General features: G+C 47.0%; 1 protein-coding gene across 2 annotated transcripts in view; it reads right to left on the reverse strand.

The window, feature by feature from the left end:
- ATM (ATM serine/threonine kinase) overlaps positions 1-14,241 on the reverse strand; it is a 3,046,976-nt gene that overhangs the window by 1,578,236 nt on the left and 1,454,499 nt on the right. For both annotated transcript variants that reach the window (XM_069640412.1, XM_069640413.1), the window contains one exon: positions 11,327-11,496. In XM_069640412.1, coding sequence (XP_069496513.1) covers positions 11,327-11,496 — 170 coding nt within the window. The remainder of the gene's footprint in view (positions 1-11,326; positions 11,497-14,241) is intronic.

Consider the following 14,241-nt stretch of genomic DNA (forward strand, 5'->3'; position numbering starts at 1 on the left):
CCTGCTAAGAGTGAGACTCATTTTCCCACTCTTAGGCATTTTTGCTATGTGTGTTCTAGGCTATTTTTGTGTTTAATGCCTATGGGATTTTCTCTCCCCCATAGGAACCATCTTTATTCACTTGTGTCACACAGCACCCTCAGTGCAGTGACACTGGGGTGTCGTAGCGACCCCCAAACATAGACTCCATACCCTGGGACTGACTACTGTCTCCCAGGGCATGTAAAGTCCCCATTGACTTTACTAGTCAATTTCTATGAGCTAAACCAGTACAACCCATCTTACTATGGAGGTACTGGAAGGGGTTAATAGTTTTTCCCCTATGTTCATTTTCGAGAGGGTACCGTACAGTACACCTCTCAAAAGTTTCTGGCTGGTGGCAGTGGTTACTAGCAAAAATATTCGACCGCAAATATTTCCCTATGGGATTTTCCCATGCTTCGAGGCTACCAGTTTTTCTGACAGCCTCTAACATACCGCCGTTGCATTTTAATATTAACTTTGCTCCGGTGGGTTTCATTTGCCAGAACTTCAATATAACTTCTTTCTCGTGTCTTTCTCTACAATCCTAACCCAGGTCGGGGATCCTTCGTTTGTCTGTTTGGCGGGCTTCTGCCCAGAAGCCCTCTTTCCGGCATCACTGAGTCTGGAGTGGTTCCATTGTGTGGGAGGGGGAGTAGGACCCCTGAATGGGTTGCCTCTGCAACCCATGTCGCACTCTATCCTGATAGGCTGGAGGGTCTCCCGCCAAGATGACCACTCCACTGTGTGAGTGACAGCTAGGCTGTATGAATGGAGCTCTTTTTGCATAAAAGCAGGGTCCCGAGGACTGGAAGAGCAACACGTCGCCACTGAAACTAAGAAGCGGAAGAGGAGAGAAGCCAAAGACACATGCAACAACTGAACCACCGGTGAAGCCCTGCTGCAGCGTCTCACCACTTTTCTCCACACGACGAGAGGAGATCTTCATCTGAAAGAGCCTTTTTCCCATGAGCTGGTGGGGCCAACCAGTTTGCCAATCGCCTTCCCGAACCTGCTGTGGTCGAATCGTCAGTGTCCTGCACTTGGAGACCGGATAGCCAAGCAGCTATCGACCCGGACTGCGATTAAAAGGTTTCATCCCTGGGTAGTGCAGTACCTCGAATCTTCCTCCACGAGAGCCTCTCTTCCTCTGCTGGACTCCTCGAACTGCAGGAACAACCGCCACTGCAGGAGCCACTTCTTCACTTTAAAGGTACATTGTTCCGCCAGGCTGCCCTTTCTTCGCGGTAGTGCTAAAGGTGTTTTAAATCCTTTACCTACCTGTTGGGTTGGCCGCCTCCCTCTCTTAACATTGTCTTTTCAACTCTTGCAACCACCATTTCAAATATTGTTAACCAAAGACTTGACTGCAGCTACGAGAACATTTTGCTCCTGGGCCCTTGCCCCGTACCACTAACTTTGCCACAGGCCTATTGACTCTGGACACATTTGTTAGATCTGCTTTCTCGAGATTGATTCTCCATTTCAACTGTGTGGTGCACCCCTTTCTTATAACTACCCTTTCCTTCCCACTGTTGAATCTTGTGAAATGCCATTTTGCTCAGTTTTCATTTACGTACTGCTTATACTGATGCACTGTCTTGCTCTAACTGGGTCACAGGCTAATGGGGAGTGTTGCTAGGATGTGTAAGAAGCTATTTCTGAATAACTTGTGTTTTCCCTCCCTTGTGAGAAATTGTGAGAACCTTCCTTGTGTGTAGTTTTCACTGTGCCGTTTTGCTCAGTTTTCACTCTGGTTCCCTTGGTCTGCAATTTATATAGGGAGTGTGTATATTTTTCCTTGACTTAATTTAACTTGCTTGATACTTGTGATAGATGTGTTTGATTAGAGATGTATAAAATAAATATATATTTCCTTTTAAACTGCAAGCTTTGGTCAGTGTTTCCTTGTGCCATAGTCTAGTGGGCCTATTGTGTAAACCCTGAATACTGCTCATCTCCCTCTTGAGATAAGTCTGACTGCTCAGCCACAGCTACCAACTAAATCTTTGTGGTACAGACTGATACCAAAGGGGATTTATTGCTTTTACCTGTAGTCCTAATCTGGTGTAGTGCTCCCTAAGGGAACTGCACTGGATTCTGCCTAACATCTGGTAAACTTGTACAGCTAGTTAATACATCTGTTATGCATGCCAAGTGTATGTTGTGTATGGTTTGCTACCTTGTTTCTCCCACAACACTTGCCAGAGCCTAAGAACAATGCTGGCTTCCTTTTCCCTCCACACACGAGAAATGCATGTGCAATGTTCTTTCTTTAGTCTGTCCATTACATGGAATGTATTCAGAAGAATGTCATGATCCGCTCCCTTCACTCTCGTTCCCATCAATGGGGGTATACTTTAGGATCTGTTCACTATTGGACTTTCCTTTCCGACCGGTGTCGCACATTAATGTGTGATTATGGAGCTCTAAAAACACATTTCCTACTTGACACCCCTCCTGGGGTGTTTGTTCAGCAGAGTTGGTTGGCATCCCAGGAGGTGTATTTTGTCCTCATGATTATTGTCTGTTTCCTCATATATCATCAAGGGTGTCAACTCACAGACTATGTCATTGCATTTAGTCTTAGCACTGACAATACCAGTAATAATTGTAGGTGAGGAGCTTGTTGACTTTCCTGTAAACCTACAGCAGTTCTAAGTGCTTCCTGCACATCCCTTTTCATTTATCTGTATTTGTAATACCTTCTATAATCTGGGTTCCTAAGTATTTACTCATTGTGATCTTGAGCACATTTCCCTTCCCTTATGCTCTGCCTTTTGTCTCCCCATGACATGGGATCCTGCGAACTACACAGGTCAGAAAACTAACATCAATAATTCCGCCAGAAGTGTTGCTGGAGGGATGAATATAGCAAACACATTGCCCAAGTTTATATAATGTTTCAACTTCAATCCATTAAAGGGCAACATTCTGCTTCTACAATCCCGTGGCTGCGGTTGGAGGGGGTTCAGCCCCCTCCGACTCCATACTATTGGTATTCTCTCTCCTGGTTCCCTTTTGCTCCTGGGGATGTTTCGGGGCCCTAAGGGCATGCCTGACTGCCCACAGCCACAATATGCTGACTAAGTGCCAAATGCAAGCTCACTCATCCCGCGGGGCTTAAAGTCCTAAGCACATATGTGTCTAATTTTATATTTTTGTCATTTATAAATCAAAGGTTACTTTCGCATATAAATATATATTTTGTGAAGGGCATGTACGACTCGGCCTGTACGACTCGGCCTAAGACCCCGAAACAAAGTGCAGTTTAATAATGTTCTTAGCCATTTTGCATAGACAAAAATAGAATGTGTCAGAATGGTGACAGCATTCAATAACCATAGTGTTCGGGTGATGGTGCCTCCATGTATCACAATGATAGTGTCTGTGTGTAAATGTGTGTGTTGAGAAAGGGGGGAGGGAGATAGAGGGGGAGTTTTCTTTCTGACAAACAAGTTACACATATAAGCTTAGGACTTCAAGCCCGCCTGAGTGGACTTGCGTATGTCACTTTCTCAGCCAGCAAAACATCACATTAGGACTAGAGCATTTTATGTCCATAACTGTGGATTCCGAGGGGGACAATACGTCCAGCGGCTTTAGGAAGATATAAAAGTGAACAGATAGAAAAACAAAGTGCAAAATAAAACAGACGTTACCCAACCTTTCTTTTAGCCCCCACAAGCATCACCCCATTCTGCCATACCTCCAGAGGACAGCTGCTCCCCTCTCCTGGCAACACCCTGTTTTTTTTCTCCATCGCCCGCACCAACCCCCGGGTTTCACATTACCTGGCCTTTAATCCATTACTCACCTTAGAACAGGATCACAATTAATTTCAGGGTATTCTGTAGTGCAATGGAAAGCACCGCTGGTAATGAAGCCTCTCCACATATCATGCATGTTATCATTAATTTACAAAAGCTACTTCGTACTAGGCACTATATCTTTCACCCGCACAGAACATGTTAAACAGTAAAAGAAATATGACAATGCATTACTTACCGTAAAAGCATTTCTGATGGTTGTATCTGCTTAGATTCACATGCTGTGCATAGGTCCGACATCCAGTGGTAACTGCGGAGTATTGCATTTTGTTTTTCGTAGTCGAAAAGGGACGTCGACAAGGCGTGTCTGAAACACTATCCCTATAGTGACGTGCGTTGTACCCACAATCCCTCACGCGTCGAGGTCCCTCTGTTTGTATTTTTCTGCCCTGAGGGAGCCTTCTAGACGTGAGCGAGTACAGAAAAGAGAGAGAGATATAAAGGAAGTCTATGTTCCTTCCATCCGAGCGGGGAGGAAGGGTGGGCGCATGTGAATCTAAGCAGATACAACCATCAGAAATGCTTTTACGGTAAGTAATGCATTGTCTTCTGATGTTTGTTAATCTGCTTAGAATCACATGCTGTGCATAGACTAGCGAGCAGTACCCGGAGTTGGCGGTGGGTTATGAGAAGGAACAGTAGAGAAAAGGTGTTGTAATACTGCCTGTCCCACCTGGGAGTCAGATCTAGAGTGTGCATCTAGACAGTAGTGTTTTGTAAAGGTGTGCACAGAACTCCAGGTAGCTGCTTTGCAGATGGACTCAAGGGGAACATTTGCAATGAATGCTATGGATGCCCCCGTGCCTCGAGTAGAGTGTGCTCTTGGCCTAAAGGGCAGTTCTCTCTTAGCAAGAGTATAGCAGAGAGTGATGCATTGAACAATCCATCTAGAAATAGTGGACTTTGAAATCGCATCTCCTTCTCTTCCTGCTGCCACCGAGACGAAGAACTGATTAGTCTTCCTCAGTGGTCTGGTTCTTTCCATGTAGAACATGACCGCTCTGCGTACATCTAGTGTGTGCAGAGTCCTTTCTCCCAAATTGGAAGGATTTTGAAAGAACGTTGGTAGTTCTATAGATTGGTTTACGTGGAATTTAGAAATAAATTTCGGGGCAAACCTAGGGTGAGTGCGTAGAACCACCTTATCTCTGTGAACTGTAACGAAGGGGTCTAGAATAGAAAGAGCCTGAAGTTCACTTACTCTCCTGATGGAGGTGATAGCTATTAAAAAAGCAGTCTTAAGAGTGAGGTGTTTAAGAGATGCTTTGTGCATGGGTTCGAATGGAGAGCCCATGAGTCTGGTAAGTACCACATTAAGGTCCCATCCGGGAGCTGGGTCAGCTATCGGGGGGTGTATTCTCTTTACTCCCTCCATGAAGGCTTTTATAACAGGGTTCCTCCACCACAACACCTTGAGTTGGGAAGTGGTGTATGCAGAAAGTGCCGCTAGGTGGACTTTAATGGAGTTAAACACTAGACCTGAATCCAAAAGGTGGGTCAGGTATAGAACAACATGTGTGGGAGAGCAGTCAATAGGGTTGATGCTTTTACTCCTGCACCAGATGACAAATCTTTTCCACTTGCTAGAATAGCAGTGGCGAGTGTTAGGTTTTCTGGCTTCCCTGAGGATGTCCATGCATTTTTGCGGGAGCTGTAGATGTCCGAACTCTATGATTTCAGGAGCCAAGCTGCTAAGTTCATGTTCTGGGGGCATGGATGCAGAGTCCTGCCCTTGTCCTGAGACAGCATGTTGTACGGGCAGGGGAGTCTCACTGGGGGAGATAGAGACATCTCCATCAAGTGAGCAAACCATGGTTGACGGGCCCACATTGGGGCCACTAGTATCATGGTTACTTGTTCATGGTGCATCTTGTGCACCACCCTGTTGAGAAGGGGAGTCGGGGGGAAAAGCGTAAACAAATTTCCCTGACCATTGCATCGACAGACCGTTCCCCTTGGATTGGTTCTGGGAGTACCTGGAGGCGTAACTTAGGCATTGTGAGTTTTCCAGGGTTGCGAACAGGTCTATTTCTGGGAAACCCCATTGTGTGAAGACGTCGAAGACGATGTCTTCGTGCAGGCGCCATTCGTACTCTTCGGGCAGGGGGAAATCTCTGCTGAGTCTGTCTGCCAGCAGATTGAGTTCCCCGGGTACATGTAGTGATAGTAGGAACATGTCCTGTTTGAGAGCCTACTTCCATATATTCTGGGCCAGCTTGGACAGGCCTGGAGAGTGGGTGCCCCCCTGTTTGTTGATGTAGTACATGGCTGTGGTGCTGTCTGTAAGGACCATTACTGTTTTGCCTTGTAGGTGTTCCTGGAAGGCTCTTAGCGCCTTGAACACAGCTGGTAGCTCCAGTAGATTTATGTGTTTGGATGCTACGTTTGGAGTCCACACTCCGTGAGCAGTCTGATGGGATAGGTGCGCCCCCCATCCTGTGAGGGATGCGTCTGTGGTTAGAGTGGCTTCCGCCGCGGGTGTGGCAAAGGGTTTCCCTTTTTCCATGTTTTCCTTTGTCCACCACCGTAGCGAGAGAACCAAGGCTTGCGAGACCACTACTAGATCCTGTCCGCTGGCCTGACACCACTGGCTGTTGAGCCACTCTTGCATTGGGCGCATGCGCAGGCGCGCGTGAGGTACCAAATAAATACACAACGCCATCATTCCTAGCAAGCACATTGCTTTGCGTACCGTCACCTCTCGACCGGTCACATATTGAGGGATCTGAAACAGCATGTTTTGGACCCTCTCTTTGGAGGGGAAGACGAGGCCGTCCTTTGTTTGAATTAGAGCCCCTAGGAATTGCTTGATTTGACTGGGGTCTAAACTGGACTTCTTTTCGTTGATGGAGAAGCCCAACTGGAACAAAAGGTCTACCGTCTTTTGGGTATTGGAGAAGCATGTTTCGTAAGAATCCCCTGTTATGAGCCAGTCGTCGAGGTAAGGGTAAACTGGGATGGACAACCTGCGCAGGTGGGCCGCTGCCACTGCCAGCACCTTCGTGAATACCCTTGGTGCTGATGCTATGCCGAAGGGTAGCACTTTGAACTGGTAGTGTTTGCCCTCTATCATAAACCTGATGTATTTTCTGTGCGCTGGCAACATTAAAATATGAAAGTATGCATCTTTCATGTCCAATGTTGTCATGTAATCTCCCTGAGAAAGCAGTGGGATCACTTCCTGTAAGGTTACCATACGAAACTTTTGGGGTTTGATAAACTTGTTCGCTGGGCGCAGATCTAATACAGGGCACATGGTTAGATCCTTTTTGGGTACAAGGAAGTACACTGAATAAATACCTTCCGTTACCTGAGATAGAGGCACGACCTCTATGGCTCCTTTTTCCAGCAGTTGTACTTCTTGGAGAAGAATGGCAAGATGTTCCTGTGTCATGCGACGTCCTCTCGGGGGTCTGTAGGATGGGGAACTGTTGAATTCGATACAGTATCCGTGGGCTACGGTGGAAAGTACCCAACGGTCTGACGTTATTCCCTCCCATGCTGGAAGAAAGGATGTTATCCGGCCCCCGACCGGTGTTGCATGGGAGGGGACGCAAATCTTCGCGTCACTTGGAGTTGTTGGGGGCTTGGGAGCCTCTGGGGGTGGATCCCCGACCTCTCCCTTTACCCCGGATGTTGGCCTCTTTGGCTGTACTGCCCACTATTGGTCTGGTAATTGGTGGCAGGGTATTGTTGATGCTGACTTTGTTGTTGTTGTTGGCGTTGGCCACGAAAAAAACGTTTGTTGCCATAGCCGCGTCTGGTAGTGGGCTTAGAGATTTGGTCAAGAGTCTTGATATTGTATCGAACTCTTTTTTAGCCATCTCTAGAGCTTCATCCACCGCTTTCCCGAAGAGGTTAGAGTCTTCCACAGGTTTATTTATTAAAGACGCCTGTGTCTCCGGTTTAAACCCTGAGTTGCGCAGCCATACATGGCGTTTTAGGAGTATTCCCTGCACCAGGGAACGTCCCGCTGTTTCTGCCGCATCCAGAGTTTTTTACAATGCTCTGGTTCACCTGGGTTCCTTCGCCAATAGTTGAAAGTAGGCGTGTACGTAAAGGCTCTGGTGCTTCCTCTGCGTCCTTGCGCAGTTTGGCCCACTGCGCGTCTGCATAGCTAGCAAGCGAAGAATTGTTGTTCGCAATTCTTGCTGAGAAGGCAGCCGAGGAAGTTACTCTTTTTGCAAGGGCATATAGCCTTTTGCCCTCCTTGTCAGGGGGTGCCTCACTGGTGGAAAGTGGTACCCCTGCCCTCTTTCTAGTATTAGATACTACTAGGGAATCCGGAATGGAATGTCCCCTAATGTAGAGCGGGTCTGAGGGTGAAGGAGTGAAACGTTTTTCAATTCTCGGATTGACCCCTCTGATCAATGCGGGAGTGGCCAGCGAAGGGATGATTCTTCTCTTCACTGAAGCTAGGAGGGGAATGGTCTGGCTGACCGGTGGTTTCTCTTTAATTACTCTTTCCACAAAGTTTAATTCTGGAGAGAGCTCCCCAGTGTCCAGTTCGAAATGTGCTGCTGCTCTGCGCAACAGTGCATTGAAAGTGGGCTGATCGTCAATTGGAGACGTGTTCCTAACCGGTGAATTGTCAGGAGGATTTAGGTTTAGGACATCAGTGTCGGAATATACTGATGGGGATTGCCAGGGGTGCGAAGGTCCTTCTTCTGTGTTTTCTCCGAAGCCTTCTTCTATAATGTCTGGCCTGTCTTCCAGACATTCCTCCTGGTTCTGTCCTTCTTCATCGTCCATGAAATCATCCTCCTCCTCCAAGTATTGTTCCTCCCCAGTGAGGTCGTATACATTATGGAAGTCTGAGGCTGTGTCCACCTGGGGATCGACTAGCCTCGGAGTTTTGGCCCTGGGGTCCTCCTGAGGCCCTTCTCTAGTCCTCTTGGGAGTTTGAGAGGTCTGGGTATTAATAAACCTTTCCATCCTCTCCATACAGAGGTGGAGTCTTTCCATGGTTTCATGGGGTACCCCAGAGCGGTCTGGCGGGGGAAAAATAGAGTCATCTAGCTGGAAACGGCTCGACCTCTCCCAAAGCGTCGAGGAAAGTGTCCCGTCGCCCTCCGAAAAGCCTTTAGGTGTGCTGGGTGACCCCCCGACTGAAGGGGGTAGTCCCTGCCTTCCTTCGGGCTTTTTCAGCGTGTCTTTCGACTTGTGCGTAGCGCTCGGCGTGTCTTTCGGCGTACGCTTCTGGGCGTCGGCTACAGCGATCCTCGCCAAGCTCTCGGCGACTTGTTTGTCGGCGACTCGTTTGTCGGCGGAAGCTTGCGTTTTTGACGCTACGGGTGTCGATCGCTCTACGGCGGTATGCGCCTTTTGTTGATGCGAGCCGGCCGATGGTTTGGGGGCGGCGCCCTTATTTGCCGAAAGCCCAGTCGCTGGTCGCGGCTGCGGTTGCGAGAGGGGCTTCGAACCTGAACGGTCCGAGGAGGCCGCCGGTGGAACCTGCGTCTCCTTGGGCGCGGAAGCTCTCTTCGTCTTAGACGAAGAAGAGCCGTGGGTTGTGTGCTTAAGTGAGTTTTTGTGTGCGTCAATGTCGCCGGGGTGTTCATCCCCATAAGCAGGGCATGAGCCGAGCCCGTCGGGGCCGGGGACAGACGACGAAGCGCGCGAGCGCTCCTTAGAGGGGTTTTCGACTTCCGTAGCGGAGGTCGTGTTATCGCGTTCCTCGTCACTGTCGGTGGTAGCCGCGGCGGGTGAACCTTCGGCCTTCGACATCGCGTAGGCCGCCCACCTTTTAACCCTACGGTCTTTTTTAGAGTTTTAGGCTTAAGAAGCCGATAAGCCGCGCATCCTTCCTCCTTGTGATCGAGGGGCAAGCAGCGGTTACACCATGAATGCTTGTCCTTCCAAGTAAATTAGCCTTTGCAAAGCGGGCAAAATCTAACGGGTGTCCTCTCCCTAGCCGAGGTAATAAATCGTGATAACCACCCCAAGGGAAAGGAAGGGGAAAGGGAAAGGCATTCTCAGAAAAGAACCAGAGATGTCCCACGACCCCACTCTCCCTACTGTATATGGCCTGCGAGGCCAGGCCACGTGTTCGGCAACGCCGAAGGATCTCCTCCGCTCGACCCTCCGTCGAAGATCTTGCTCGGCGGAGAACAGCTTCACAACTGCGTCGAGGGAGGGAGTATGTGTTTAATATTAATGAGAAAACGACCAAAGGTCGAGGAGATGAAATTTGCAATGTCTCTCGAGGAGCTCCGCGTAAAGGCGACCAGTAGCTGGGCGGAAAAAAACAATCTGAGGGACCTCGACGCGTGAGGGATTGTGGGTACAACGCACGTCACTATAGGGATAGTGTTTCAGACAAGCCTTGTCGACGTCCCTTTTCGACTACGAAAAACAAAATGCAATACTCCGCAGTGACCACTGGATGTCGGACCTATGCACAGCATGTGATTCTAAGCAGATTAACAAACATCAGAAATATATATATATATATATTCAAATAAATTAGGCGACTTTGTAAAGCACATTAATATGTTGAACTCTGTGGCACCACCTAGAGGTATGCCTACAACTACAGTCCATGTATTCCTCCACACCAACTCAATCACATTACAAAGAGCAGAGAAAAGCTAGTGTTTAAGAAAGCTACCTGGCGCGCCCATGTCTTTTTCAAATTACCTGAATTCTTTCCCTGCCCCCGACATCTCCCCCCCTCCCTGTACTCCTCTGCAGCCACCCCCCATACCCCCTTGGCCCTTCTAAAATCAAACCACAGACACTCTTTGCTATCACTTGGCTTCATTTTTCTCTGGTCCTTTGTGTGAGATGGTAAGATTTTCCATGCTTTTCTCTGCACTTTGTAATGTGAGTCTCAGTTGGTGTGGAGGAATGAATGACTGTGTTGATAGACATACCTCTACGTGGTGTCACAGAGATCAACACGTTAATATGCTGTACAAAGTTGCCTAATTTATTTGAATATATGTATTGCACACGTTTTGTATATGTTTGTCTATATCCATATATATACATGTATATCTATATAGACACACACACAACACCAAGAAAGTTATAGTGGGTTTAAAAAGGTTTGAACAAAAACTTTCACATGAAATGTGAAAGCAGAAAAGTGTAGTTGTCCTGGCAGCCTTGCAAATGTTTGTCTTGGGTTGATTGAGACATGTATAAAGTAGCACTGGCCTCTGCGACAAAGACAATTTCCTGGAGAAAAAGGTTGCACTTGAGCCAATTTGCATACCCACAATGCTTTGCTGTTGTGGTTCAGAACTGGAGGTGAACTTCCAGCAATGGCTACTAGGTGAGGTTGTGGAATGGGACACTTGGCTCAAATGAACTTAATACTTTCACATTTCAGGTGAAAGTTTTTTTTATTTTTTTTAAACCCACCATAACTTTCTTGGTGTTATATATATTATTTGATTTTCTATGGTGGTCGTAATCTTGTTTTAGGCCATGCCCACAACAGAAAATGGTAATAGCATGAACAAATGTACCTGTAAAAATCCTCTATACTGGACACATTCAATAAAGTGAACGGGAATGCAGATAATATGTAACCTGGCTCTCTCATTCTCAGCCACTCCAGAACCAGGTAATCCAAGTGAGACATCATGAAGTCCTCAACATTCCTGTAACCCAAAGTGGTGGCCACACTCTGCAAAACCTGAGGATGAAGGAAATGGACAATGTTCAGATCAAACACAGTTGAAAGGCATGTCTATTAATAATAGTGATGAGTCTTTTAGCAAAACTGCGTCTTTTAGTAAAACATGTATGCATATGACTATTTAATGAAATTGTAAACTGAGAACAGTAGGCTTGTTATAGAGATCTTGCAAGTTGTGAAAACTCAAGTTATGTGGTGAATTCATTGCAATTTAACGTCCAGTTCATCACGGCATCCAAGATTCACTGAATGAGAAACACATTTATAAATGAGCATTACTGTAGCTTACTCTTTGCCCTGCATCTTCCTACCCAAGAAGCCATATTTTTAACATTTTGAGCAGCACAATGTTTTCTCAATATCTCTGTGTACAGTTGGATGCTGGTAGCAATTTAATACCAACCTTGGCAATGCATTTATTTACTTTTGCATTTGTAGCAGCGCACTGAACCCTCAGGTATCTAGGCGCTAGCTACATTAGGGAAAATGGGTGTACTGGTAAAGGTAAAACGGGGAAGGCAGGAGACTTACGTTGAAGACATTCAGCAGTGATACAGTTCTTGGCTCCGAGGAGCTTAGGCGAAAAGCCAAGTTTTCAAGTTTCTCCTAAAGGTCAAATAGGAGGGTTCCATTCTCCAGAACATGGGGAGATTGTTCCACAGCTTGGCAGCAACGACAGGGAAGCCTGCAGTTTGACGATTGTAGATGGGCACTTTGAGCAAGTGATTGTGTGAGGATCTTAGTGGGCGCTTTTTCAGGTTGCGTTCTGAGGTGCTAGCAAAGAGTCTGTTGCAGCAGTCCAATTTGGCCCCGGTGATGGGTTTGGCAAATATGAGGCGATTTGATATGGAGAGGAAAGGCTTACTGGCGTTGATCGGTTTGTCTGTGTGGGCGGCAGCAAGGAGATGGTGTTAACTTGACATGAGAGGTCGAGTGAAGCGTCCAGATAGATACGCAGAGTTTTGGCATCGGGTGAGATGGGGATTAGGTTGCCATCGATGCTGAAGGTTTTGTCGTCCGAATCCAAGTTGCGGAGAGTGGTGGGCGCACCAACAATGAGAATCTCGGCTTTAATGTCGTTTAAGCATAGCATGCGTGTTGCCATCCAGTTTTGTACAATGTTGTCGACTGAGTTGATGGTAGCAGTGTCTTGGTGGTAAGAGCCTGAGAAGTGGAGGAGAATTGAGGTGTCATCAGCATAGTTCGTGTAGGAGATGCTGAGGACATCCAGGTGATCGAAAAGGGATTTTGTATAAATGTTATACAGAATCGGGGAAAGACAAGAACCTTGGGGGACGCTGCAGGTAACTGGCGTGGGTGAGGCGGCATGATTGTCTATGAAGACGCAAGAGGATCTGTCTGTTAGGAAGGATCTGATCCAGTCAGTGGTTGCAGGAGAGAAGTTTGCTGTGGTGGTGAGGGGATTGCAGAGAAACTGATGGTCGACAATATCAAATGTGGCTGACATCCAGCACGAGGAGCATGGCATGTTTACCTGTGTCTTTGATGTCATCTAGTTGATTTTTCAGATCGAGCAGGGCAGTTTCAGTGCCACGCCTTCTGCAGAAGCCTGATTGATGGGTACCTAGGATGTGGTTGGCTTCAAGGTATTGTTGTACCTGGATGTAGGCTGCACGGTCGAGGATCTTTAGGATGAAGGGTACTGTTGTGATGGGACGGTAGTTGGTAGGGATAGAGGTGCCAGGGGAGGGTTTTTTTTTGTAGCGGGAGGATCCATGCTTCTTTCAGGGACGTTGGAACAGTTTTTGTGGAGGAGGAGACGTTGATTTTGAAAAAAATTTTAGAACATTTTTAATTGGCATTTATAAATTATGCATTGCAGGTTGTTTCTTTGTGTTTATCATTACAGTGCCATTTTCTTTTTTGTTGACATCATACCACAACTTCAACAACGTACAACAATTAACAACAATTGTCTTAGGTCAGGACTTTGTATATAGTTTCTGTTGCTCTGTATATATTCGTTTGAGCTTAGTTGTTCAGGGGGGCATATCGTCAGGTGGGAGAAACATATCTCTGATCAGGGCTTTCCATGCTTCAAATGTGACTAACATCTCCATCATTTCCAGCTGTGCCCTCTCCCCAGGCCTCCGTCTCTGCTGCTGCCCACCTTTCCATTTCCCTCTTCAACATTGCATATTCGGTCCTTCCTTCGCTTTCATTGCCATTGCTATCGTCCTCTTTGTCAATATGCATGCCATGCTCATGAATTTTACTAGGTGTTTAATTTTACTCAGTCTAGGATAAGTGCCCAGGAGGCATTCTTTAGGGGACCATTCATATCTGGTGATTCCAGCCTTCATGCACTCCTGCTCAATTTTGGCCCAAAACATTTGTGCTTTCTCACCCCCCCAAAACATATGCATTAGATCAGCCTCTCCTCTGCCACACCATGTGCATGTTGAGTTGATCTGTTTTGTTTGTTGAAGCTTGCCACCCTCATAGGGGTCATATAAATTCTATATAGGATGTTCATCTGTATCAATTTGAATCTAGCATTCCTCGACACTTCCTTGGGGTGTAGCAGCACTCTTTCCCATTCTTCCTCTGTGATATCTACTCCCAGATCTATTTCCCATTTCGCTTTCAATGTGGTGGTACGGGGCTTAGGGCTGTTGTTCAGTTGGGCGTACAATCTCAACACTGGCCTCCACCCATAGTTCAATGTGTATAATTCCGTCATCAGGGGGTTAATTTCTGGTTTCACTGGCCATGCATCCC

This window comes from Ambystoma mexicanum, chromosome 7q, assembly GCF_040938575.1.
Source record: "Ambystoma mexicanum isolate Mex_15411 chromosome 7q, UKY_AmexF1_1, whole genome shotgun sequence".
In the NCBI taxonomy this organism is placed as follows: Eukaryota; Metazoa; Chordata; class Amphibia; order Caudata; family Ambystomatidae; genus Ambystoma; species Ambystoma mexicanum.